General features: G+C 41.2%; 1 protein-coding gene across 4 annotated transcripts; it reads left to right on the top strand.

Annotated features, from left to right (window-relative positions):
• The first annotated feature begins 861 nt into the window (after nt 1–861).
• On the top strand, nt 862–24,720 carry PUS7 (pseudouridine synthase 7). 4 transcript variants are annotated; one of them, XM_034063001.1, is made up of 18 exons: nt 862–923; nt 2,067–2,185; nt 3,254–3,332; nt 3,971–4,364; nt 5,763–5,847; nt 5,954–6,055; nt 6,985–7,129; nt 11,421–11,532; nt 12,785–12,862; nt 14,504–14,632; nt 14,853–14,978; nt 15,598–15,659; nt 16,099–16,259; nt 17,135–17,261; nt 17,976–18,077; nt 22,190–22,319; nt 23,164–23,255; nt 23,994–24,720. In XM_034063001.1, the coding sequence occupies exons 4-18, from the start codon at nt 4,000–4,002 to the stop codon at nt 24,128–24,130; spliced, it is 1,953 nt and encodes a 650-aa protein (XP_033918892.1). In that variant the 5' UTR covers nt 862–923; nt 2,067–2,185; nt 3,254–3,332; nt 3,971–3,999; the 3' UTR covers nt 24,131–24,720. The 4 variants fall into 4 exon arrangements, with proteins under 4 accessions (XP_033918892.1, XP_033918890.1, XP_033918891.1 ...); XM_034062999.1 differs by having other exon boundaries at nt 6,958–7,129; XM_034063000.1 differs by having other exon boundaries at nt 3,886–4,364; nt 6,958–7,129.
• Nucleotides 24,721–24,782: the final 62 nt, after the last annotated feature.

The following is a 24,782-nucleotide window of genomic DNA, read 5'->3' as shown; positions in this document are numbered from 1 at the left end:
GCCTGGCAAAGAGGAAGTCTGAGGCTGGCTAGGGCTCAGATACAACACATGGCTTTTAAGGTAAAGCCAAACCATACATGTTGTAGTTAATGAAAAGATGGCTCTGTGCACCACCACTTAAAATGGAAAAAAGGGTAGAAGGTGACATTCCGAGGTCAGAAAGACTCATGGTATTGATCCAGCCTGAGTCAACTTAGTTTTAAAATGGCAGCATGATTTGCATAGCTGTGGTGTAGGTTTTGAAATGGTTCTTGAACACATCAGTGTCCTGGGGATAGTGTTCAATTAGCACAGTCTGTTTCCAGGGCTCGGGAAGCTCAGGAAGCCCTTTGTCTCGTGTACGTGACTCCTGCTTCGGCTACTGCTGCAGCTTGAAAATTGAACTTTTTCTGCAGACTTGCTGTTCTGTAGATTCTCGTCTGTTCCCTCTCGCCGCTTCAAGCCGGCTTCCTCTGTCACAGGCGGGCTCATCAGGCCGGCAGCGGCGGAACTGTGTGCAAGAGCTGTCCTCCACAGGTACCGTCTCCTGCACCATGGCTTCTCACCCGTCTCACCCCTGGCAGGGGCCGGGGCCCTCCGCTCTCTCCGGGGCAGCCCTGTTCCAGCCGCCCCACTATGGGCACTGGGCCCCGGTGGTGACTCCCCGCCTTACCCCCGTTCCAAAAAGCAGTGGCTCTGCGGGACCGGCCGGGACGTGGAAGCGCTGCCGCCGGCCAATGGCTGCTGCGGGCGGGCGGGACCGGTCCCCGCCGGCCGGGCCGGGCCGGGCCGGGCCGCGCTGCAGCAGCAATGGGGCTGGCCAGGGGCGGGCGCAGGCAGGAGGCCGCCTCCGCACACGCGGAGCCAGGGCGGGCCCGCGGCGCTCGCTCCCGCCGCCGCCTCGTTCCCCGCGGCGCTGGCGCCCGGCCCGTCCTCCTGTGTGGGTAAGTGGCGTCCCCCTCCTCGGGCCCTGCCGGCCGCGACGCGCCCTCCCCCGGCAGCTGCAGCAGCCCAGAGCTCCGCGGCTGGCGGCTGCCGGCGGGGCGACAGCCGCGGCCTCCTTGGCGCGGCCGGGTCCAGGTTCCCTGCTCCTGGGACGCCGCGGGGTCAGGGCGGCGGTAGATGAGGGGCTCAGCCTCGGGGCAACTTTACCCCCACTTGCGCCAGGCTCTCCCGGCCCGCTCCGGGGCTCCCACTGCGGGCAGGCGGCAGCCGCGTGGTGCAGGGACGCCCAGAGGCAGCCCTTTTTTCCTGCCCAGCCCCTCACTTGCTCCCGCCCTGCCCCGGTACCGGTAGCGCCGGGGCTGGCAGCGGCAGAGCAGGGCCGCTGGACCGGCCGCCGCTCCTCCGGCCCGGCCCGGCCGGCTTCCTGCGCGCATGGCCGCGGCTGCCCTCCCGGCTGGGAACCGCTCCTTGCGCCCGCAGGAAGGGGTTGCTTTCGGGCGCTGCGGTTTGGCCGTGCTCTCTCCTCGGTTGCCTTTTAATCCGATCTGCCTCGTCTCGTGAGAAGCCAGCTCCGTACCCAGCGCTGGCGTGCTCCTACTCCTTTATTTACCCTTTTAAATATGAAATGCCCCGTAACCCCCACCTGCCCGTGTGTCTGCTCGACAGGTACCACGCCGAAAATAATCTCCCAGCGTTTCTTGCTGGGGAGAATCAAGCCCTTTATTTATAGTAGCAAATCTTGTTTCTGCTAAAACATGATCTGTGTTGAAATTGCTGTGGAACTGTTGCTTATGCAGATTGTAGGTTTTATGGAAACACCTGTTTGCTAGGAGGACTGAAGCAGTGGAGCAGCAATCACTACCCTCTAACTAGCAGTCTGGTCAAGTGAGAACGTGTGCGCCTTAGCTCAGCTTGTTCCTTCGGGAACTTACCTTGCAGAAAGGTTCCCAGGCGATGGCGCCTATTTGGCACAGGGTGATGCTTTGGTGTAAGTCATTCCTCTGCTGTGAGAATAGGCTGTGTCTGACAACTTCGGAGTATTCGTGGCCAATGTTGAATTCTTTTACCAGTTTGAATCATTTAGGAGCTAGGTATCACAGTTTTATGTCAGAAAAGTAAGTCTCTCATTACCTCCTTTGCAGGTGTCTTTGAGGACTTTGCTGTGCTGAGGGGTGTTTTGGTCGCCATGTGAAGGCATTCACAAGCCATCCAGAAGCCTTTTCCACATAAGTGCTTTGTAACCCAGGCTCCATAAATTTGGGTATGTAGGAGAATCTAGAAATGGTGGTGAATTGCTTCTCTTGGCTATGTTTTGGGGTTTTTGTTGGGTTTTTATCTTATTGCCAGTTAACATAAATTTCAGATTACTGATTTGGCAAGTGAGATGCAAAGTAGACCACCAGTATAACACTTGGGGAAAACTTTCCCAAGAAGATCCCCTTCCCCAAGCTCAACTTCCCTGCAGACACCTCCCCTCTGGTTTCCTCATCTCCCCTCCCCTGGTTGTCTTATAGGTTACACTCTGTCCCATCGGTGAGGCAGCAGGAGTGCAGGAGGTTGGGGTTAGTCCATGGAGGGTTGCTCCTTCTCTTTCATTCCTTCTGTTCCCATGTGGGCCCCTCCATCGTGTCCCTGTCCCAGTGTAGGCACCTGGCAGGCTGCAGGCCTTTCCGGGGTGTCCCTGTGGAGATCCTTCTTCCAAGAGTGCACCCCCATCAGTTGTTCTCTTCCTCATGCATCCTCCCATGTCTTTTTTAGTGCATTTCACGTGCCTCTTCCTTTGCTTCCAGTTGCACTTTCTGCCACCAGCTGCCTCTCCCTTTCTTAACCAGGCTGAAGCAGAGGCGCGGTGGGCTCATCTGTTGAGTTGGAGTTCTGGCAGGCAATGAGTTTGGTCCATTGTGGATCCAGCTTGAACTGGCCATGACCAGCACAGGGCAGTTGAGGGGCTCTCCCCATGTAGCCCCCAGAAACTGCTCTTTATCCCCACTACATGAATGTGCCAGCTGAGTGGTGTGGGAGAAAGGTCCTGTAGTTGCCTAATTATAGGAACTCCGGTCTCCTTTCATAAACACAGAAATAAAACCAGACTTCTCTGCTGTAGCTTGCTAAATAGCAGTGTTGTGTTATGTCACTGGGTAGGTTACACTTTTACAGTTGTGTTTGTTATTAATTTGTCTGTCTGAGTTGTGTCTGTTCCCATACAGCTGCTGATACCTGGTTTCAGAGGTGTCCAGTTTCTGTAATGATCACATTCCCATATTCATAGTCTCTTTCTCTTTTTTAGCCTAAAACTTTCTCAAATAATTAGTTTTCCTCTGTTTTTCAGATCTGAAGGTGCTAGCTCTGCTGACACAAAGGTGGCAGCTCACACTACCAGGGAACAATCAGAGCTCTTCTCTACCAGCGTGAGTAGTCATGTGCTTCTTGGAGATCATTTAACTTCCTTGTTCTTCTGTTATTTCCAGTCATTCAATGATTTTGGTATCTCATCCCTTTATCTGTTGGTCTGAATTGCTGCCACCTTGAATTCCATGTGGGATTGTGGGGGTTAGAAGAGATGAACATAGAAAAGGAAGAGATGAGACTTCAGGTGTGGGGGAATTGAGCCATCCTCTCTTTATCTTTAGAAGATGGAATCTTGATAGAAAAAGGAATAATCAAGAGCAGTCATTTTATAGAAGGCTTGGGAGCAAGAATTGTCTTAGGCACTAAATTGCTAGTGACAGCAGAGCCTGTGTGCATAGATGCAGCTGTGGTAGTAGTTGATGGTGATGATATATGGTCAGTGTAATATTGGACCCTGCTCTTCTGTAGAGTGCATGCTGCCCAGGGTGGTTATTAAGTTTCCTTAACATCTCCCTTCTCTCCTCCCAAGTGCATATTGTTTCTAGCTGTACAAAATCTTTATGTTTAACTTTAAAATCCAGAAAGTTATGTGGTTTTCCTGAACTCTTGCAGGGGGCAGAGTCCTTGGAGTGAAGAGACTATGTATTGATATTACTTTTAAGCAGACAAGAAATAAGCCATTCTTCTTGCTCCTCAGGGCTTTCTATCTTACACTGTGCCTTAAACATGGAAACTGTAGAAATGAATAGTGTATCCCTGAAACGTCCTCACTCTGAGGATGGTGTGGCTAATGCAGATGAAGTTAAAAGACAGAAGATCTCAGAGAAGTCTAAGACAGAGAACGACTCTGGACAAAGCACTGAGACTGTAACAGAACAACCTGACAAATCTCTGCTTGAGGACACGAAAAATGAAATAATCCCCAATGAGGAAAGTGAGGAGCAGGAAGATGAGGAACTAGAGGACAGTGATGAAGATGGAGATCCAGAGAGCTTTGCAGACATGATGAAGCATGGACTGACGGAAAGTGATGTTGGCATAACTAAATTTGTTAGCTCTCATAAAGGGTTTTCTGGAATCTTGAAAGAGAGGTAATTCTTTGTCTTCTTATGTACGTTAATACCTTGTGTTAAGCAGCTGTTGTTCTCTGTTTTCCTTTCTGACTCACAAGATGCAACTGGGTTATGTGCAGTCACGTGAGAGGTTCATCACTTTCTTTTCCTGGTGCTGAGACTGAGAAAAAGGTTTAATTTGGGATTTTACTTTGGTTTTATTAAATAACATATTTGAATAAAACAAAATGCAAACACAAAAACTCACTGAAGTGAGAATCGTTGTTGCCTGGACTTAGCAGAGGAGTTAAGGATGTTTTGTTTGCACAAATGGAAGTCCCCGTTTTTAAATAGTGGCTTCATATTTAGATCATTTTACATAATAAAGTGATGTGCACATATTTAGTATATATTTAATCTTTCTATGCAGCATTAAGCTGCTGGCATAATCCTTCACTGGGGAGCACAGTCTGTGCTGCACTTCCTTATGGGAAATCTGCCAGTTTTGAACCAAGGTGGCCAAAGGTAGCCAGGTGTTACCGTTTGAGGGCTTACAGTTTTTCTTTGATCCTAGTTTATAACACGCATCATTAATTTAGTCCTGGCGTTTTTATGGTACCAGTCACTAGCATGTCTAGGCAGCAAGAGATAATAGGAGAGAGGATCTGAAACACTCAGGAAGGAATTCTGCCAATACAAGATATTGCACAGAGATATAGCAAATAGGGGCTTGTGGGAGATACAGTCGAAACACTCCCGTGGTGAAGTTTTATTCATCTTTCAACATTCACAGTCTTAAGATTTTTTCTTCCTTTTTTTTTTCTCCTTTACAAGCAAATGCTCGTTGGAAATCATGTAACAGTTCCAACCTAGATTGTGCTCTATTGGATATTACTATTGGACATGGTGACTTGATTGAAAATTTCCCAAATTCTTTGTTGCTGGCATAGAGTAACTGTTAAATTGAAAGAAGTTTTCTATAACTGAATGTATGTAACAGAGCTGAATTTGTCTTGCTTTCCTTAAGAGTTGCTAATGTACTTTATTCTGCAGGTTATTTGAAGTGACAGAGTTAATGCATTTGTGTTCACATTGTAGCAATGCAGTAGAGTATTAATTGTCAGTAATAACTAGGATTGAGGATATATGTTACAGATCTCTGCAAGCTAGTAAGAAAATGACTCAGAATAACTACAGCAGGTTTTTGGCTATCTGCAAAGAAGTCTGCTGTGTTTAAATAGGCCAGACTAATTTCTGTGTTCTTGTGGTATCCTTCTGAGGGATGGGAATAGGTACAGCTTTCTCATTGGTTCTAGTTTCTTTTATATGAATTGGATTGTGTGAATTCTGCTGGCAAACAGCTTCTTGGGAAATGACTTTGTGTGATGTGGGATTTTAATTTCATTTTATTACAAATTTAATACTTCTTCCTATCAGATACTCAGACTTTGTTGTCCATGAAATAGGCAAAGATGGACGTGTGAGCCATTTAGATGACTTTACTGTTCCAGTGGATGATGAGGTAAATTTTGATGTTTTGGTAAAGCAAAACCATTAGAAGGTTGACAGTGAGAGGTTCCTTGAGGGTTATTGGATGTTTCTTTTTTCTCTCTCCCAATATGTATTAGGACCCATCAGAAGAAACATTTACAGTTTTGTCAGATGAAGACAAGCAGCGTTTAGAGGAGCTCCAGCTTTTTAAGAATAAGGAAACTAGTGTTGCCATAGAGGTAAAATTAATAAATTATATGAAACTGGGGGGAAGGACAAAGGATGGGAAGGGGAGTGAATGGAAGTTGCATACTTCCTAGTGCATGTAAGGTATCAGAGCAGTTTGAACATGATGCAGGAGGTAATACCGAAATATTTCCAGTTTAGGGTTTAATTATGTAAAGCTTTACAGATAATACTCAAATTCATGCATATGAGTTGTCATTTTGATTTCAGTGGGACTGCACACATGAACTCAAATACACACCTTATTTCCTGTGGTGTTCAAATTTCCTTGCAGTATTTTAGTTTTCTCTCTAGTATTGTTTTATAGAATAATTATGCAAGAAGGATTAAATAAAACATCCACCCCGATGAAAGACTAAATTTAGACTATTTTCAAGGTCAGTGTTTAGTGATCTAATAGAAAAGAAGATAAATACACTCTTCAGCAGCAAGAAAAATAAGAAGGTACAAATTGAAATTAAAACTCGGTATTTTCAAACATCCAGATCTTCTATATACTTGAAGAATAACTGTTGAGTTAAATTTGGGACACAGATTTCTAGGATTACATTTGGTAATCTCAAATAAGTGTTCACACATTACATAATCTTATCTAGCCTTTTTTTTCCCCTTTAACGCTTATAGAAAAAACTTCATTTTGCCGGGGATTTCATCAAAGGAGAGAAATTTATTAAGCACAGAAGAGGGGAATAAATCTTGAGAGTTTTCTTTTGTGAATGTCGAGATAGGGATTTGCAGCAGAGTTAGTTATTATTTTTCAAACTAATTTTAATAAGCAGGCCAGACTTTTTAAAGTATTCCTAGTCACTACTTTGGTGTGATTTGGTAAGTTTTCTTTAAGCATACAAAATTCAACTCTGACAGAATACTTCCCATTTTTCATTACTTTATTTAGTTTCTGCATGTATGTGTGTTAACACAGGTAGTTGAAGACACCAAAGAAAAAAGAACAGTTATCCATCAGGCTGTGAAATCCTTGTTTCCTGGACTGGAGACTAAAACAGAAGACCGAGATGGAAAAAAATACATTATTGCTTATCACACTGCTGGGAAGAAAGCACTGGCAAGTGAGTTTGAGTGTCACAGTAGTTGGAAAAAGTAAATGCTGAAATTATGCCCAAAATAAGAATCATTAGTAAGTACTTCCTTCAAGTGGAGTGTACCTCCTAATGTAGTCTGGCTTTGCCTTTTCCTCTTTGCAACTGATGCTGTGCATCTGTAATGACTAGGAAGGGTCTCAAAATTTCTACTTGTTTTTCTTTCTAAATCATTCATCCAATACAACCATGTTAGAAGTGAGAGGAGCTTTTGCTATTTCAGTGGGAATAGGCAGAGCAGGGGCTTTGTAGGGTTTAGTTTGAATTTAGCTTTCATGAGCTTACCTGGATGTGTAAGAGTGAACTGGGGAAGCAAGAGGTTGTAAATGAAATGGGTGCATTACACTGATGGGCAGTATAATTTTGACTGTCTTGAAAATCCATGACAAAATTCTTAATGGCATGAATAGAGAAAAGCACCTATTTTTTCACTCAGGTTTATAGGTTTACATAAATATAATATAATTACCGTGATTTTTAAGGCTGCTTCTGCTTCCAAGGTTACTTATATTTGCAGAAAATTGTCTTTATTCATTATAAATCACAGTTACTATTGGAACAATCAAAGTAGTAAAAGATTTTCAAAACTAAATGTTATCCACCTTTATCTTATGAAATACTGTTTTGGTTACTGGGGATAAATTCATGGGTTCTACATCTTTTAATGTTACTGCAAATTTGTTGCTGCTGTAAGTTGGGAGGACTGTTTATGTGTAGAATATTGCACATTTAACTAAAGATACTAAGGTTTGGTTTGGTTTCAAGTGATAGCATTCCTGTCATATCAACCTACCACAAATGACAGTATGTAAACCAAGCCCTTTTGTTTTAAAGATGGAAGAGATGGAGAAAGGATAAGGAGATAATTTAAAATTGGAAATAACACCATCTCCACATTTAATTTAGTTATTTTTTTTTAAGGCTCATTCTAGACAAATATGGGAATGTTGTACTTTTGCTGGCAAAATTATAATGTGTTCATGTATCATGTTTAACCATGTTTAGAAAACTTGTATGTTTGCATGCTTTATGCATGGAGTATGTAACTTACCAGCACAAAATCCTCCTCAGCCAGTTTTTGTTCTCTGTTGGTCTGTAACGGTTTTACCTCCACCTTTTCCTTCTGCTCCTTCTATTCTTTAGTCATTGTTACAGTCAAGTGGTTGTTATTAAGCTGACCAGTCTGATCTAAGAGGTACTGTGTAAAAGACTTTAATTATTTGAAATGTGCTGAAAAAAAGGTTAGTGATGTGTCTCTAGGATTAAAAAATTACCTGGAGCACCATCTTGTGATGCAGAGAAGCATCATCTATTTAAACTTGGATTCTTAAGTTGTGATGCTACAAATACCTGTGCATGGAGATGTGTGCAGTTTCAGTGAGCGTGTGTAAATGCTTGTGAATGTAGTTTTAAGAGTGCGAGGTTTTTTAGTTAGGATTAGATTTATCTTTTGTGTTTATAGAGCCACTAACACGTCTTAGTCCTCAGTGGGTTCCCCAGGCAAGAAGCATTTCAGAAGTGTAGAGTATTCAAATATTAGCTGAGATACCTGATTATTTTTGTTGATAATGTAAAAGATTACCAGACCTACTTCCCTAAAAGTTAAAATTAGAAGCTAATTTGTCTATGTAGTAAGTCTACACCCAAAATTCTTAAACTACTGTCTCACTAAATTGTCAGTAAGCTGCTGTTCCGTCATTGTCCACAAATGAAGTTTGTTGCATCTCCGACTGAAGCTTTCCATATGTTCACTGTTTGCCTCTGCACGATTCCATTGCATAACTGTCTAAATTGCTGTCATCCACCACCTAACTGTTGGATGCTCCCTAAAGCATAAACAAACCCATAACCATAAACCTGCATGTTCACCTCTAAAACCCCTTCGACAGTCTAAAAATTAAATGCTACTCTTTTGTGCTCTTTATGCTATGCATTGGGACAGAGGTCAGAACCGCAACAGGTAAGAGATGTTGACATTTCATGCTAACAAAATGAAATGCCAACCATGCCAACCTCCTAAATAGCGACAAGACTGGCCAAACTAGTTACAATTAATTCTTTAAAAAACCCCAAACTCCTACACTTAAAATTCCCCGAAACTGCCAAGAATTGGGCTTGTGCTGCATCTTTTTTTTAGTGCAGTATAGGCAATAGTCACTCGGTGCAGAGAAAGTCCATCAGTAGCGAGTGATGTGAATGATCAGTTTTGACAATATTGTTTGACATCTGTGGTATATTTCCACTTGATTTCATTAAGCCAAGCCTTTGCCCTTCAGCATTGTATTTCAGACACCACTATATGTATTTATACAACTTTAAAAGTAAAAATGGTACCTCCTGATATCAAACCAGAGCTTCCAGCCCTTGAGTTGCAACAAAAGGTTGGGAAAAAGGGCTTGGAAATATTTTGCTGTCAAAAATGTAACATGACTTTGCAACATAGCAATAAGGACTGCAATCTGTCCCTCTGGTCCACCTACTCAGTTCAGTACTTTGAAGTATTGGGTGAGGAATGGTTAACTATCAGGACTGGAGCTGCAGTATGGCTGGCAGTGTGTTGGATGGGCACATGGCTGTGATGCCCAGAGCGTGAAGAGCCCTTTGGTACAAGGAGTGTCTACAGAGCCCTTTTAGTCTAGCCCAGGTTAGGGCTCACTGTTTGAAGGGTGTTGAAATGACCATGTGCAAGATGGATTAATTAAAGCTGAAGAACAATTCCAACTGGAGAAGACTTTCCTTGTGAATCATACTCTGCTTTCCTGTCTTCCCTTCAAATTATGAAGTTCCTCATGGAGGATGTTGCTCTTCAAGCAGTGTTTCATTGACTGTGTTTAAAAACAGTGGTGGCTCAGAAGGGGGACCTTCAGGAGCATGAGGTCTCTTGACAGGCTTTGGGCCATGCTGCTCAGTTAAGGTCCTAGGAAACTCCATAGGGGGTGGCTTTGCTTAGAAACTGATGGTACAAGGCAAGTGTTGCAATAATTTTTAAGTGATTAAAAATTATGCACATAGTGTTTTACACTGTGGCATCCAAAATGTTTTTCAGAAGTGTGTGTATGGATGGCAGCTTCTCAAAAAGGCAAGAGGAATTACCTTTTACCCAAAAGTTTCCTGCAAGTTAAACATTCACTGTCTGTGTGGGGTATCTGGGTTATTAAACTAACTGAATGAAAAGAGCAAAATTGCCCAAGAGTTTCCTTCCTGCACTTGGGTTTGTTACTAGAATAGACTGGCTTTTTAAGTTAGGTTTTGACGTTGTGAAAGAGCCTAAGCTCTTTTTGTACAACACCAGGAATGTCTGCTTGGAGGCTACCCAGAAATAAGGGACTTCTCATTTAAAACAAAACATATCCTTAGTTTTGTTCCTATGAAACAAAGAATTGGTAAACAAAGTCATCTCAGAATTGATTGCTAAACCTGTGTACAATCAGTCCCCCTTCCCAGTAATGCCATCAACAGTAGATGATTGTAAAGGAAAAGTTTTATCTCTGGAGGCTTTTATGTGCAACAAAAACTTGTCAGATACATTCACAGTTTTCTTCCTTCACCAGGAAACGTGCAGAATTGCACATCAGTTGTTAGTCTGCAGGAGCTGAAGTTAACTCATCCCATACCCTTCTCTAAATATGGCACAGTATCTGGCATGAACTACTTGTTAATATTTCTATTGTGCCAGATTTTTTTGTCCCATAGGACTTAGAAATAAAGTATTTTTTTGTGAGTATACTTTTTTTTAGGCTTTTGTAGAGATAACAACCCATGCTTTTGCATGACACAGAAAAAATCCTACAGAAATGAAGATTTGTGTTAAACTATAAAAAATAACTAGTCTTTCCACAAACAGGGCTCCAGTGGTCCTCATCTATTATTTGTAGAAGGCCCTAGACAGAATGTGGAGTGGCTTTCACTGTTGAAAGTCAGTGTAATGGTAATGTTTGGGGAAAGTTTGATCAGACAATATGGCAGTTAAATGAGTAGGGTACATTTGTAGATAATTTCATGACAAAGGAACTGTGATAATTTCAATGAAGATTTTCTAGGTGACAGAATTGATTAAAGAGAAGTTTACAGCCCTGTGGAAAGGAAGAGGTCTTTTTGCAGCTTTCACTGTCAGCAGTTAACTTGGTTTTGTTTCAAAGCAGATGGAAATTAGCAGAAATTGACTCTTGCATGTTCTTTTAAATGTAGCTGCAATGGCAAATACATTGATTAAATTAAAAAAAAATGTCACTTTACAAATTTGAACCTTTTGTTTTTAAAGATCCAAGAAAACACTCTTGGCCAAAATCTAGGGGAAGCTACTGCCACTTTGTCCTATACAAGGAGAACAAGGATACCATGGATGCCATTAATGTCCTATCCAAATTTTTAAGGTAAGGCTGTTGTTTCTGCCAGCCCTGGTGACATGCAGCGTTCCCTCTGTATATGTTTCATCCTGCTGTAAATGTTGTGCTTCAGGATTACAGAAGAGCAGCACAGTGCTGGCTGTTGCTTAGTTTGTACTGAGGTTTTTTAGAAAAGTTATTCGATAATATTAAATTCGACACTTGTGCATTTTGGAAAGAGGTGAGAACGGAACAGAATAATCCCTCAAATTTAAAGGACTGTCCTCTACTGCTTCAGTGGGAAAGGCCCACAGCTGAAGATCTAAGGAAGGCTTGGCAGCTCAAAGCCTTGATGTGTGTATCCTGAATTAAAAGTTATTTTTTCCCCAGTGTGTGAATATATGCAAGTATGTTATGAACCTGTCAGATATTGTTGTGATAATATGCTGATCAGTTCCTAAGCAGTTACACTTCGTAAACTGTTGTTCCATGTATTAATTTCTCCATGGCAACACAATCTTAGTTCTTTTCATCCCATCAAGTGCAGCAACAAGATTTGCCAAAGGCATGACAGTGAATTGCAGAGGAAGGATTATTTTAAAATTGGGTCAATTCAGTGATCTACTCACAGAGAAAGTTTCCCACTTCTCCCCTCCTTTTTCCTTCCCCCTTCCTGTCCAAAAATAAACGTTTGTAATCTAGACTCAACCGGTATACTACTAGTATTTGTATTTGGGAACAGAATGGTAGGAGCATAGTTGGGTAGAGACATGTATGTAATGGCAATCTTGCTACCCCCTGGTGCCCATATCTGGAATTGTAAACTACAAAGTTGAAAGGCAAGGAAATTTTCCTCTCAGGAAGTTCATCATATTTTGAATTACCTTAGCATACTCTCATGTAACGTGCATGTGTGATACTCAGACAGACCTGTTATTGAAGTTTAAGGAAGAAATGGACAAAGATGGGGTTTTTCTAGTGAAATTAATGGTAGCTCTGCATTTGGGTAATGAGTGAATGTATACAAAGAAGTACTTCAGAGCTTATATTCTGAAAGCACAGTTGTGGTAAAAGTGAATCTGTCTATGTGTAATGAAATCAGAGAAGTTTTCCTGTGTTTTATCTACTCAGAGATGAGATGTAAAGATGTCATACATGTCAAATTGTAGGCTAGTTCTGGGGAATATATGGATAATTTCTGTTTTTAATATAGAAGATTAATAATTCTAGGTAATGACACTAAAAATTATGTTTGATCTCTATTTTAATATACGTAATATCTGTTACCGTTGCTTTTAAGAGTGAAGCCAAACATATTTTCCTACATGGGAACCAAGGATAAAAGGGCTATAACAGTTCAAGAGATCGCTGTGCTCAGGTAAGTCAAAGTATGCTGGAGTATTTGCACTCCTACCATGAGAACCTGAGTATCTCAGTAAACACCTTGAAGACTCAGGCTGCAGTTTGAGTCTGAGTAATACACAGCAGATTCAGATCTCAATGTTGTAAAGCTCGTGTATTAATGAAGATGCTCTAATCCTTTTTTACTCCATGGTGGTTGCTAGTAGTTTCAGTCACTGGTGTTCTGAGGCATAGGCTGGACACATGAATTTGGATGAAGCAGTGGGTGAAACTGCCTATGTGCTCTTATGCTGCACGGCTCCCATGCAACAGCAGAAAACCAGAATGACATGGTGAAAATTATGTCCCATTTCCTTCCTGACTTCTGTTTTCCTCCAGCTGGAGTTCTATTTTCTTTCTCACTGAACTCTGAACAACTAACCACTGCCTTGGCTCATCTGTGAGTAGGCAGAAGGGGCAAAATATGATGAGGATTTTTTTCTGCCTTAACCTACTATCATAAGTCACCTATTAAGAGAGAGAGAAAAAAAGTTTATTTTGTCATTTTCCAAGATAATTATATTGTTTCTGGGTGCTTGAAATTAGTGTTACATCCATAACTGAGAACGATGGGTACCTCGCAGTCATATAGTACAATGTCTGTTTAGCTAACTGGAATATTCTGCCTGGACTACTATTTGCAGCTCTTTGAAAACCACGCTCCTCAAGTGAGGAATTCCAAGGAATGACAGAAATCTGATCAAATCCCTGTTAAAAGGAGGGCATTCAATACTTAATTATTCATGTTTTTCCTCCAAATGGTTTGCATATGCGTATGTTTGCACATATAAAAGGAATTCCTTATTTGTGAGTTTTGAGAAGCCCCAGATTCTTGTTGCTGCAAGGCAAGTTTGCCAAGTGATGGCAAGTAACCAGACTTGTGGTGTAGCCAGCTCAGGTGCTGTTCTGTTTACTTTTAACATGATCACATTTAATGTTGTGTCCCAGAGCTTCAGCGTGTTGACTGGGGAGGAGTGTTCAGATTTGTGGTGTCTGTTCAATAGTGCCAGTGTACCCAGCACTCTTGTGCAGCCATGGAGAAGGATGGTGCAGGAGAGGAGATGTTACCATTTGCCAGCCCCTTATGCTGGCCATGCTAGTTGATAAACTTGTTGATAAACTTTAGCACAAGTGTCAAAGAGCAGCTCTGATGCAAAGAACAGGGAACGCCTCCAAAAGTACCAGCAACAAAAATAGCAGATACCAGTGACAGATTGGATCTCATCTGCGCTAAGGTTGCACAGAGGCTAACTACTTAACTTTGTGCTTATGACTGTGCTAACTAGAGTGTATTCATGATGTAGTTACTCAAATAAAGCAGAGTTCAGCTTGTGGGGTACTGTATACATCAATATTTCAACACAGGGCTTTTTGCTGTAACAGGGAAAGACAGTACTAACAGTGTCTGCTGTGGTGCACATGTTCTCTTGTACGAGTAGCCTTAAGAATTATCTGTTCTTTTCTTTTACATATTTAATTAAAATACTTTGAAAAGGCAACAAGAGAAAATTGGGGAAGCTGGACTTACTGCATTTTCTCCTGGAATGCCAGCATTTCTGTATTTATTTAACTATCTGCTTTGCTAAGCATGTGTTGGTCACTGTTTGTTTCTTTTTAGAATCACTGCACAAAGACTTGCTCATTTGAATAAATGTTTGATGAACTTCAAATTAGGAAACTTCAGTTACAAGAATCATCCACTAAAATTAGGAGAACTGCAAGGGAATCATTTCACTGTTGTTCTCAGGTAATATGTTAGTACAGACAGCTTTGGTAGGTTTTATTTTTTTCCCCTTGAAATAGTTAAAAGATATCAGTGCATCTTGTGTTTAAAAAAAAGAAAAATCCTGAGTCTGATGAATTTGATACATGCTTTATAATGTTGATGTTGAGCTTTATGGGGATTATGGGGATCACAAAATAGTGTAAGCCCTTAATGATCTGTCTCTACCTTTCTTTAATGCTAGAAACATAACAGGAACTGATGACCAGATAGAGCAAGCAATGCACTCTCTCAGGGAAATTGGATTCATTAATTACTATGGAATGCAAAGATTTGGAACCACAGCTGTTCCTACATATCAGATTGGCAGGTATGTGTTGTTTTCATTCCTCCCCACCACCCTTGTCATTCATTTTAGATTTTATTTTTATCATGGAATCATAGAACCATAGAATAGTTAGGGTTGGAAAGGACCTTCAGATCATCTAGTTCCAACCTCCCTGCCATGGGCAGGGATACCTCACACTAAACCATATCACCCAAGGCTTCATCCAACCTGGCCTTGAACACTGCCAGGGATGGAGCATTCACAACCTCCCTGGGCAACCCATTCCAGTGCCTCACCACCCTAACAGTAAAGAATTTCTTCCTTATATTCAGTCTAAACCTCTGCTGTTTAAGTTTCAACCCGTTAGCCCTTGTCCTGTCACTACAGTCCCTAATGAAGAGTCACTCACCAGCATCCCTGTAGGCCCCCTTCAGATACTGAATAACTTCCTAGTATTTTGAGGAACATTTCTCGAGCGTCTTGGATATGTCAGGTTTAAGTTTAGATTCAAGAAAGAACTTGCTTCGGCAGGTGTCTTGCATAATACCACTACTTGTAATACTGCATAAATCTAACTACTGATACTTCTTTTTTGAGTAAGTTGGCTAAATCTCCTTAAAATATATGTAGCTATTAATACCCTTTCCTGTTTGAATCTTAGAGCTATTCTACAGAACAACTGGAATGAAGTAATGGATTTGATACTAAAACCAAGACCAGGAGGTAAGGACTGAAAAATGACACATCAGGTGTTTCTGCTTCTCCTCCTCCAAGAATTGTATGTTCAGGAAAAACACACTTAGATGTTGAGTCTTTAAATGGAAAAATATGTTAGTGAGGACAGCTCTGCATGTGCTGAACTTCAGCCAGTTTAGCAGTGGAGAAGCAATCTTCTGACTCTTTCTTCTCCCTTCCTCTTTCTTCTGACCCTTTCTTCCCTTTCCTTGTTGTTCAGTTTCTTGCAGTGGGGGGTTAAAAGGGATCTGAATACACAGAGTCTGCTCAGACTCCACGTGAAACTTTCCAACCTCAACTGTGCTGTGATTCTGTTAATATGTGTAATTACAATGACTGAAACTTCCAGTTTTCATCTGTTTTAACTAAAGGTCAGGTGGGTGGTTTTTTGCTGTGTAGTTGAAATATTTTCATGTCCTTGTTCTAGCTGAGAAGGGATACTTAGTGAAATGCAGAGAAGAATGGGCAAAGACTAAAGATCCAGCAGCAGCTCTCAAGAAACTACCTGTAAAAAGGTGCGTGGAAGGACAGCTTCTACGTGGACTCTTAAAGTATGGAATGAAGAACATAATCTCTGCATTTGGCATAGTGAGTGTAAAAGTGCTGTGGGGTATTTGCTTGAATAAACATTCTTTTGATGGTACCATGATGAATTTGAAATAGACTCATAGATGCCCGATAGGTAGAGGGTTAAATTTAAAATCTTTATGCTTATTCTTGCTTTTTTGCTTGAGGTATTGCCACATGGTAACTGACAACATCTGTAATTAATGCGTGCATAATGAGCTTTCCAGTTCATACAACAGTCTCTCCTGTATGTTGGAAGCAATACAGTTAGTCTTAGCATACAACCATGTATAACACAGATCTGAGAATTGTGCAAAATTTCAGTATCAGAGTTGTTTTAAAAGTATAAATGAAACTGATAAGTATGCTAATGATTGAGGTTGGCATAGTGGTGGGTTCACTGTCATTTTCAAGTGCTGTAATCAAGATCAAGTCTTTGGAGAAAATACCTCATCAGCAGCAAACTACTGGGCACATTAGGAACTGAGGGATAATTTCTTGTTTATGAAGAAGGTAATTAGAATAACACTGTGCTTTCACATCTGCAAAATCTACTTAAGATTTTGGGAGGTTGAATAGGAATCCAGTGCTTTATAATAGCCTAATAGCTCTATGTGTTTGATGAGCTGCTGAATAAAAAAAAAAAAGATTAAAAAGCTTTATTTATTTAAGTGCAGGAGGATTTTGTGTAGATTTCAAATGTGTAAAAGCATTATTTCTTCACATCCCTATTTTCCAAATAATGAACACAAGTCACATCTGTATACCAAGAAATTGTGTAAGTCTTGTTGCTGAAAAAGGTAACATTTCAAATATGCCTTTTTTGTTCTGATTGAAAGAAAAACCTAAAAAAACATATTTCTCATGTTTCACTTTTATATTTTCTTTACCTCTAGATACCAAGAAATAATCGCTTAATGTATATTCATAGCTACCAGAGTTATGTGTGGAATAATATGGTGAGCAAGAGAATAGAAGAATACGGGCTTAGAGCTGTACCAGGAGATCTCACACTTAAAGGAGGTAATATCAGACAAATAAAAACCCAGTGATGCTGTGTAGTTCCAATTCCTAGGAATACCTGTTCATGTGGCGCTGCTTACATATTTTCTTTCACCTTCACCCATTTTGCTTCAGTGATTTCTGAATCCACTGAGCAAGTTTCATCAAATTTTGCAAGGAATCTGAAGTTAGGTAGCAAATTCTGTGAGCTATTGGTTTGCTTGTGTTTCCAAATAGTTGGATAGGCAAGAGAGACTGAAGGATTGATTGTTCTCAAGAATGGACTCAAACATAGTTGATATAGGGAGAACTATGGAAGGATGTTACAGATGTTTTAATCACAGAGGGTTTTTTTGCATTAGTATCTTGTAAAGCAGAGGCTCCACTATTTAAAACTTTCCTCACTTGTATTTGCTCTGGTATTCCCTGGGGTGAGAATTTCCACAGGATTTCTCCTTTGTGTATGGCTGATGCCCGGTAAGGGGACTGTTCATCTATCAGTCCTTACTCCATTCAGCTTTAAAAGTCACCAGAAACCAGGCTGTGATTGTTGGTAACTGTGACAGCCTTGAGGACTGTTACTTCTCGGAAATGTCTGTTAAGTGGAGGTAAAAAGCAGTAGTTACCTTTCTCAAATGGGGCTTCTTGCAATCACATGGTTCATTTTAAATTTAGCCAGTGTCACCTGTCACAGGCATCTGTACTGGTAACTTCATTTTTCTGTTCTGACTGCAGCCACAGCTGTTCATATCGAAGAAGGAGATGTTGATAACTACACTATCCACGATGTAGTGATGCCATTGCCTGGATTTGATGTTATTTATCCAAAGCACAAAAGTAAGTCTGACTCGTAACTTCTGTACTTACTCAGAAAATATAAGTCTGCTTTAATATTTTCCTTAAAAGGAAGGTCAGATCTGTGCAACCTTGGTCACCATTACAATAATACACTCTTTCAGATCTCTGATCTACTGTCACCCTCTCTCACTAATATAATAGTGATACTAATAGTTTGTGTACTTGTTTCATGTAACATAAATCTGTTTCGTATTTCTTTTTAGCAAGTAGCTTTTCCAAAGAATGCATTTTTTTACAGAGGGAAAATTATTTATTTCAGCACAAGGGGAACAGAACAATGAAATGTTACTTACAAAGTACATGCATTTTGTTTTTAAATTAGAAAACAAACTAAGCTTCTAGAATTTGTAATCCAAGCAAATGGCTGAAGTTAGGAAAAAGAACCACATCTGTTTAATTAAATATTAACCAATGTGAACGTTAAAAATATAGTAATTTAAAAAGAGCATCTCTTTCATCTCCTGTATATACAGTGTATTGTAACTAAATTGTTTTTGATGAATAGGTTGAGTGACCTGTGATTAATCTGCATAGAACATGATGTTATTTTTAAGGGATAGAGTTGCAGAATCATTTGGGTTGGAAAGGACCTCAGGATGCCCTCTGGTCCAGTCTTTAGGTCAAAGAAAGATCAGTGCTTGTATTCAGGCCAGCTTGTTCAGGGATTTGTCTGAAACTTTCAGGAGCACACAGTCTCCAAGTTCCTCTAAGTCTTCTCTTCTTTAAGCTAAAGACAACCAGTCTCGCAGACTCTCCTCACAGGGCATGGGCTAAATCCCTGGCCATTGGGGTGCTCCTCCATTGGACTCATTGAAGTTTATTGGCATCTACTTTGTACTGGACACACCATTCTAAGTGCAGTCTCGTTAGTGCCCAGTAAAGGGCAGTAGTTGCTTTTCTTGGTGTAGTTACTGGCAAAGATCCTGTTGCTATTGGCTTTTGTTGCTCCAGGGAATTCTGACAAGGAGTCTCAGGTGACAATCAGCAGGGCTAGCCTCTTGCCTGTACCATTGCAAAGAGTTAATTGCTCTCAGGTACAGGACTTTGTCCCTGCTGAACTTCCTGAGGTCTCCCAGAATAGCAGCCAGCCCTTGGGTGTATCTGACTGCCACCACCCTGGACTGATTTTATCCACAAACTTGTTGAGGTGAATTCGAGATCCTCCTCCATGTGTGCTGATGAAAAGGACACACATGTGCTGATTTAACAGGACACATCTTGGATCCTTGAGGAACTCTGCTTGCAATGGGCTTCTGGGTAGTGCCTAAACCAATAATGACTATCCTTTGAGACAGTGGTCCAGACAGTTCTTTACTTGTCTAGCAGTCCACCCACTGTAATGTTCTAACCTTGGATACAAGGATACTGTCATTCTTGTATCCAGTTCCTGTGGGAACATATTGTCAGTCTTGCCGAAGGCAAAGCAGGCAAAAAGTTAGGGCTCTCACCTCATCTACAGCTGTAATAGTTTCATTATAGAAGGCAGTAAGATTGGTAGATTGTTTTTTCTTTTTCTTTCCACACTTCAGTAAAACCATGATCACTATTATTCTCATTGTGTGTCCAGAAACATGTTATTTTTTCCAGGGACTAAAGTGAGTCTGACAAGTACATAATTCCCTAGATCAACCTTCGTGCGCTTTCTGAAGATAGGTGCAACACTCGGTTTCCTGCAATCACTGACCTCCCCAGATCTCCATAATCTTTCAAAGAAAAGCTTTACCATGACACAAGCCAACCCACTCAGCCTGTATAATCTTCTGCTGCTGGTAGTCCCCCTCTTTTCAGAGCCTTGCCTCCTGGAACACAGGCCTGGAAGATCTTGCTGGTCAAGTCTGAGGCAAAGGAGACACTGAGAATACCAGTCTGTCACTAGGCCAGCTGCCCTCATGAGCAGCAGGCCAACTCTTCTATTTTATTCCTTCATTCCTGATACTGCAATTTAACTTTTGTTGCTCTTGATGTCTGTTGCTGATTTAAACTCCAGCTGATCTTTGATTTTTCTAACATTATCCCTATGTGTCTGGACAATGTTTGTGTATTCCTTCTTTGTAGCTAGCCGTAGCTTTCACCTACTGTATGTGTCCTTACACAGGAGCTTGATCATGAGTCCCCTGCTTAGCCAAACCAGTCTACCAATACATAGACTTGTTTTCTTCAATATTGGGTTGAACTGCTTTTGGACTTGGTTGTCCTTAAATGACTGGTCAAGTCTCCAAAGACTCTGCCTGTCCCAGAGCCACAGTCCCATTTATCACCCATTTCTGAAACACTTGGAAGGTGAAGCTGAGTTGGTGGGGAGGTATGGCTCTGAACAACACTGAGAAAAGGTTGGAAAGAAAAGCTGCAACTTTTTACATTCAATAGATTTATAATGGGATTTGCCCACAGGAAGCCTAATGCTCGCCTATTTAGAATTCCCAACTGCATGAAGTAATGCTAGTGATAGCACTGCAATTCAAAGGCACCAGATAGCATTTTAGCTGCAGTATTCTTGCATTTCCATTGCCTTCCCTGTCTTCCCCAGGTGTGCATGCACACAGCCTTACTGAAGGATACCAGACTGTACTAGAGTTACTCCTGTTGGCAGTGTAGATAAAGATCCCTGCTGACTATTCTGAGGCTCTCTTAATTCATTTCACTCTGCTGCTTTTTCAGAGATAGAGCAATGGGCAGTCTGGCCCATATTCGTTTTAATCTGCATACCTGAGATCAGTCATGTGAAGATAATAGGAAAGCATGTGGGATCTCAATCAAATGTTAATAAAATACTTTGTAAATTTTGTTTTCAGCTGAAATTCTCATCTGAAAGATTCTCTCTTGGTTACTGCCTCTACTAATCAGGGTGTAGAAGCAAACAAGATTTGCAATAAGTAATATTAAACTTCTGTGCAACATTTATGCTAAAAACTGTCTCCCACAGCATCCTCATAGATAAGCTAAGGAAGTGTGGACTTGATGATCAGGTAGTGAGGTGGATCAAGAACTGGTTGAAAGGAGGAAGGCAGAGAGTTGTGGTCAATGGGGCAGAATCTAGCTGGAGGTCTGTGACTAGTGGAGTCCCTTAGGGGTCGGTGCTGGGACCAGTGCTGTTTAATATTTTCATCAACGACCTGGATGAGGGAACTGAGTGTACCCTCAGCAAGTTCGCTGATGACACTAAACTGGGAGGAGTGGCTGACACACCAGAAGGCTGTGTTGCCATTCAGCGAGACCTGGACAGGCTGGAGAGTTGGGCAGGGAGAAACTTGATGAAATTCAACAAGGGCAAGTGTAGAGTCTTGCATCTGGGGAAGAACAGTCCCATGTACCAGTACAGGTTGGGGGCTGACCCAAGGAAAGGAGTGAAGGGGAAAGGGACCTGGGGGTCCTGGTGGACAGGAGGATGACCATGAGCCAGCAATGTGCCCTTGTGGCCAAGAAGGCAAATGGCATCCTAGGATGCATTAGAAAGGGTGTGGTTAGTAGGGCAAGAGAGGTTCTCCTCCCCCTCTACTCTGCCTTGGTGAGGCCACATCTGGAATATTGCGTCCAGTTCTGGGCCCCTCAGTTCAAGAAGGACAGGGAATTGCTTGAAAGAGTCCAGCGCAGAGCCACAAAGATGATGAAGGGACTGGAACACCTCTCTTATGAGGAGAGGCTGAGGGAGCTGGGTCTCTTTAGCTTGGAGGAGGCTGAGGGGTGACCTCATCAGTGTTTACAAATATGTAAAGGGTGGGTGTCAGGATGATGGAGCTAGGCTTTTTTCAGTGATGTCCATTGGTAGGACAAGGGGCAATGGGTGTAAACTGGAGCATAGGAGGTTCCACGTTAACATCAGGAAGAACTTCTTTACTGTGAGAGTGACAGAGCACTGGAACAGGTTGCCCAGGGAGGTTGTGGAGTCTTCTACGTTGGAGATATTCAAGACCCGCCTGGACAAGTTCCTGTGTGATGTATTCTAGGTTACCCTGCTCTTGCAGGGGGGTTGGGCTAGATGATCTTTTGAGGTCCCTTCCAACCCTTGGGATTCTGTGAATGACCCATGAAAATGGGCTGTTTTGATCAGCGGCTCTAAGCTCTCTCCTGTTAAATATTTTCCTTTCTTGCAGTTGGGGAGGCCTACAAGGAAATGTTAGTAGCTGACAATCTTGATATCAACAACATGAGGCATAAGATCAGAGATTATTCTCTTTCTGGAGCATACAGAAAGATTATCATTCGACCTCAGAATGTCAACTGGTGAGTAAGAGGATAAAGGAAATTACACTTGAATTGACAGCATAGACCTAAATGATTCTATATGTGGGATGACTTAAGTGCAAGAACCGATAGGCTGACCTAAGGGATATGTGTAGACTGAAGCATCAGTAGGGAGGAGAAAGCATGTATAAGGGAATACGTGCTTTTTTTAGGCAGTTGAAGTTGAGCCATAGCCTTATTTCTTCCTTGGTCCTCTGGTTTTGTGATGCTTGAGTGTCAAGACATCTATTTAGTTATTACACTCCTTGCATGGGCTTGCCTGAACTCTTCATAGATAATTATTTGTGTTGAAATTATGACAGATAATACTCAAAACGTGTTTTTTTTGAGTCTTTCTATGAGAAAGTTGGTGTCCAGTTCCATGTCTGTCAATTAAACTTACTAAATCATTGTTGCAGAGATCCAACCTAGCTGTCATAAGGCAATCAAATAAGTGAGTTAAACTGGTGATAGTAGAAATGTGCAGAAAGATGATCACTGATGCACAGGGAGACAAAAACTACAAATATTTACACTTTGTTTTAATCCTGACAGCCCCTGAGGGAAAGCAGGTGAGTTATGCAAAGAAACTTCTCACTAATTTATTAATTTCTTTTATAATCCTCATCAGAGGCAGGGCTTCTACATAAAGCTTTAGTGCAGTTAAACAATTTTAAACAGTTATTGCAGCATAAGCTCCACCTTACCTTACTAGAAAATCAATTCCATTTCAGTTGTAACTGCCAGGTTAGAATAGCAATAAAAAATACTGTAATAGTAATTATTAATTTTATATAAAGTAATAAATAATTCATAATTACAAAATCTTATTTCTGTTATAAAGGGAGGTAGTGGCCTATGATGACCCCAGAATCCCATTATTTACTACGGATTTGGATAAGCTGGAAGGAAAATCATTACCAGTTCTTCCTACAGGTAAACTGATTTCTCTGCTGATGTTTGCAGAACAGAAGTTTGATCTGGCTGTTGCTTTGAACTGCTACATGTGGAAAGCTTTTTTAAGGAAGAGCTTTCATTTAACAGGACTGGTAAGCAATGGTATTAAAAATACCCAAAGTTGGTTGTCTAAATAAGGAGCCTTATTCTTAGGAGTGCAAGCAATTCTTCCAGTGGTCTGCATTGACTCTGACATTTTCTGATGGGCAACTGTAAAACTGAGTAAATGCTTAGCAGGAAGTGTTTGCAAAATGCATGAAGGTGGAATCAGGGCACTAATTGTCTATATGCTAGAGCATGCATTATTTGTGCTGAACACAAGAAACCGAGTCAAATACTCAGCAGAATTCAGTGGAAGTTTTTTATATATGTATAACCCTGGTCACAAGGTCTTGTGTCACTGCTGCTCCAAAGAACTGGAGAGGCCAGGAGTTCAGTTGGGAAAGAACAAAGGTTTCTTTTCCTTTTAAAATACAAGAATCCCCAAAACTCTACTTCCTGCTGAGAGACAATGTTAAAAAGAAGTTGTCAAATAAGTTGTTTTATGAAATTCCATTGTGAATTGTAAATTGGAGTATGGTGATGGTTGTTTTGCTTTATGGGTTGGGGGTTTGGTTGTGGAAAATTTCAGTCATTACATTGCATCCAGGACAATCATTGCTTATTTATGCCCTAAACTTTCTCCTGCTTTGTGTCTCCTTTTCCCCCTTACGACAGATGGCAAATTCAGGGCACTGAAGATGGAGTTCTCTCTTCCCCCATCCACTTACGCTACCATGGCAATCCGAGAAGTCCTGAAAATGGACACAAGCATAAAGAACCAGACACAACTGAATACAACCTGGTTACGCTGAGCAAACTGCAGACTGGGATTTTAACATATGGAAAAGTGTTTTCCTATTAACGTGTTCTGCACAACTCTTTAAAGATTGGTAGTAAGAGATTTGTATTTTTTTAAGTTTTTATTAGTGCTAGCATTTCACTTCAGTAGTCATTTGCAAGATGGTGGCTGTAATATAATATAGATCTTAGTGACTGGTGCTTTTAATGAGTAAGTTGCTTGAGCTGTAATATGGATGCATCTTTAAGAAATGGGCTTTTAATAGTTCCAGACGTGGAAGAATGTTTAGCTTGCCTTTTTTTTTGGCAAACAACGTTTTCATGAGTTCAGCACACTTTAGTCTCTTCACATACATTAACTGACAGTTTAGGAAGATAAGGTACAACAAAATTAACGTATCAATTAACATTTGTATCACAGGAGGTTTTGCTGGCAGCATTTGCACTGGTGCAGTAGAAGAGTCTTAGCAAAGCTTTGTATGTGCTGTAAAGATGTACAGCTGTTTTAACTAGTCCTTTTCCTTGGGAAAATACTTGTATTTTCCAGCTCTGTTTTACCTGACCAGAGAACAGGTACTGAAAATAAATGAAGACAAAGTCTTAATCGTCTGCCTACAAGTCTTTTTTTACACATCTCATCTGTCTGCTGCTGGCAGGGAATGAGCT

Source organism: Melopsittacus undulatus, chromosome 5, assembly GCF_012275295.1.
Source record: "Melopsittacus undulatus isolate bMelUnd1 chromosome 5, bMelUnd1.mat.Z, whole genome shotgun sequence".
Taxonomy (NCBI): domain Eukaryota; kingdom Metazoa; phylum Chordata; class Aves; order Psittaciformes; family Psittaculidae; genus Melopsittacus; species Melopsittacus undulatus.
Note: the sequence above shows the minus strand (reverse complement) of the source record. Positions and strands in the feature narration are given on the sequence as shown.

Coding starts and splice junctions, on each gene's coding strand:
- PUS7 (XM_034062999.1), top strand. CDS start 4,000: ATGGAAACTGTAGAAATGAATAGTGTATCCCTGAAACGTCCTCACTCT. Junction 14,979..15,597: donor CCTACATATCAGATTGGCAG/GTATGTGTTGTT, acceptor TTTGAATCTTAG/AGCTATTCTACAGAACAACT. Junction 18,078..22,189: donor TATTTATCCAAAGCACAAAA/GTAAGTCTGACT, acceptor CCTTTCTTGCAG/TTGGGGAGGCCTACAAGGAA.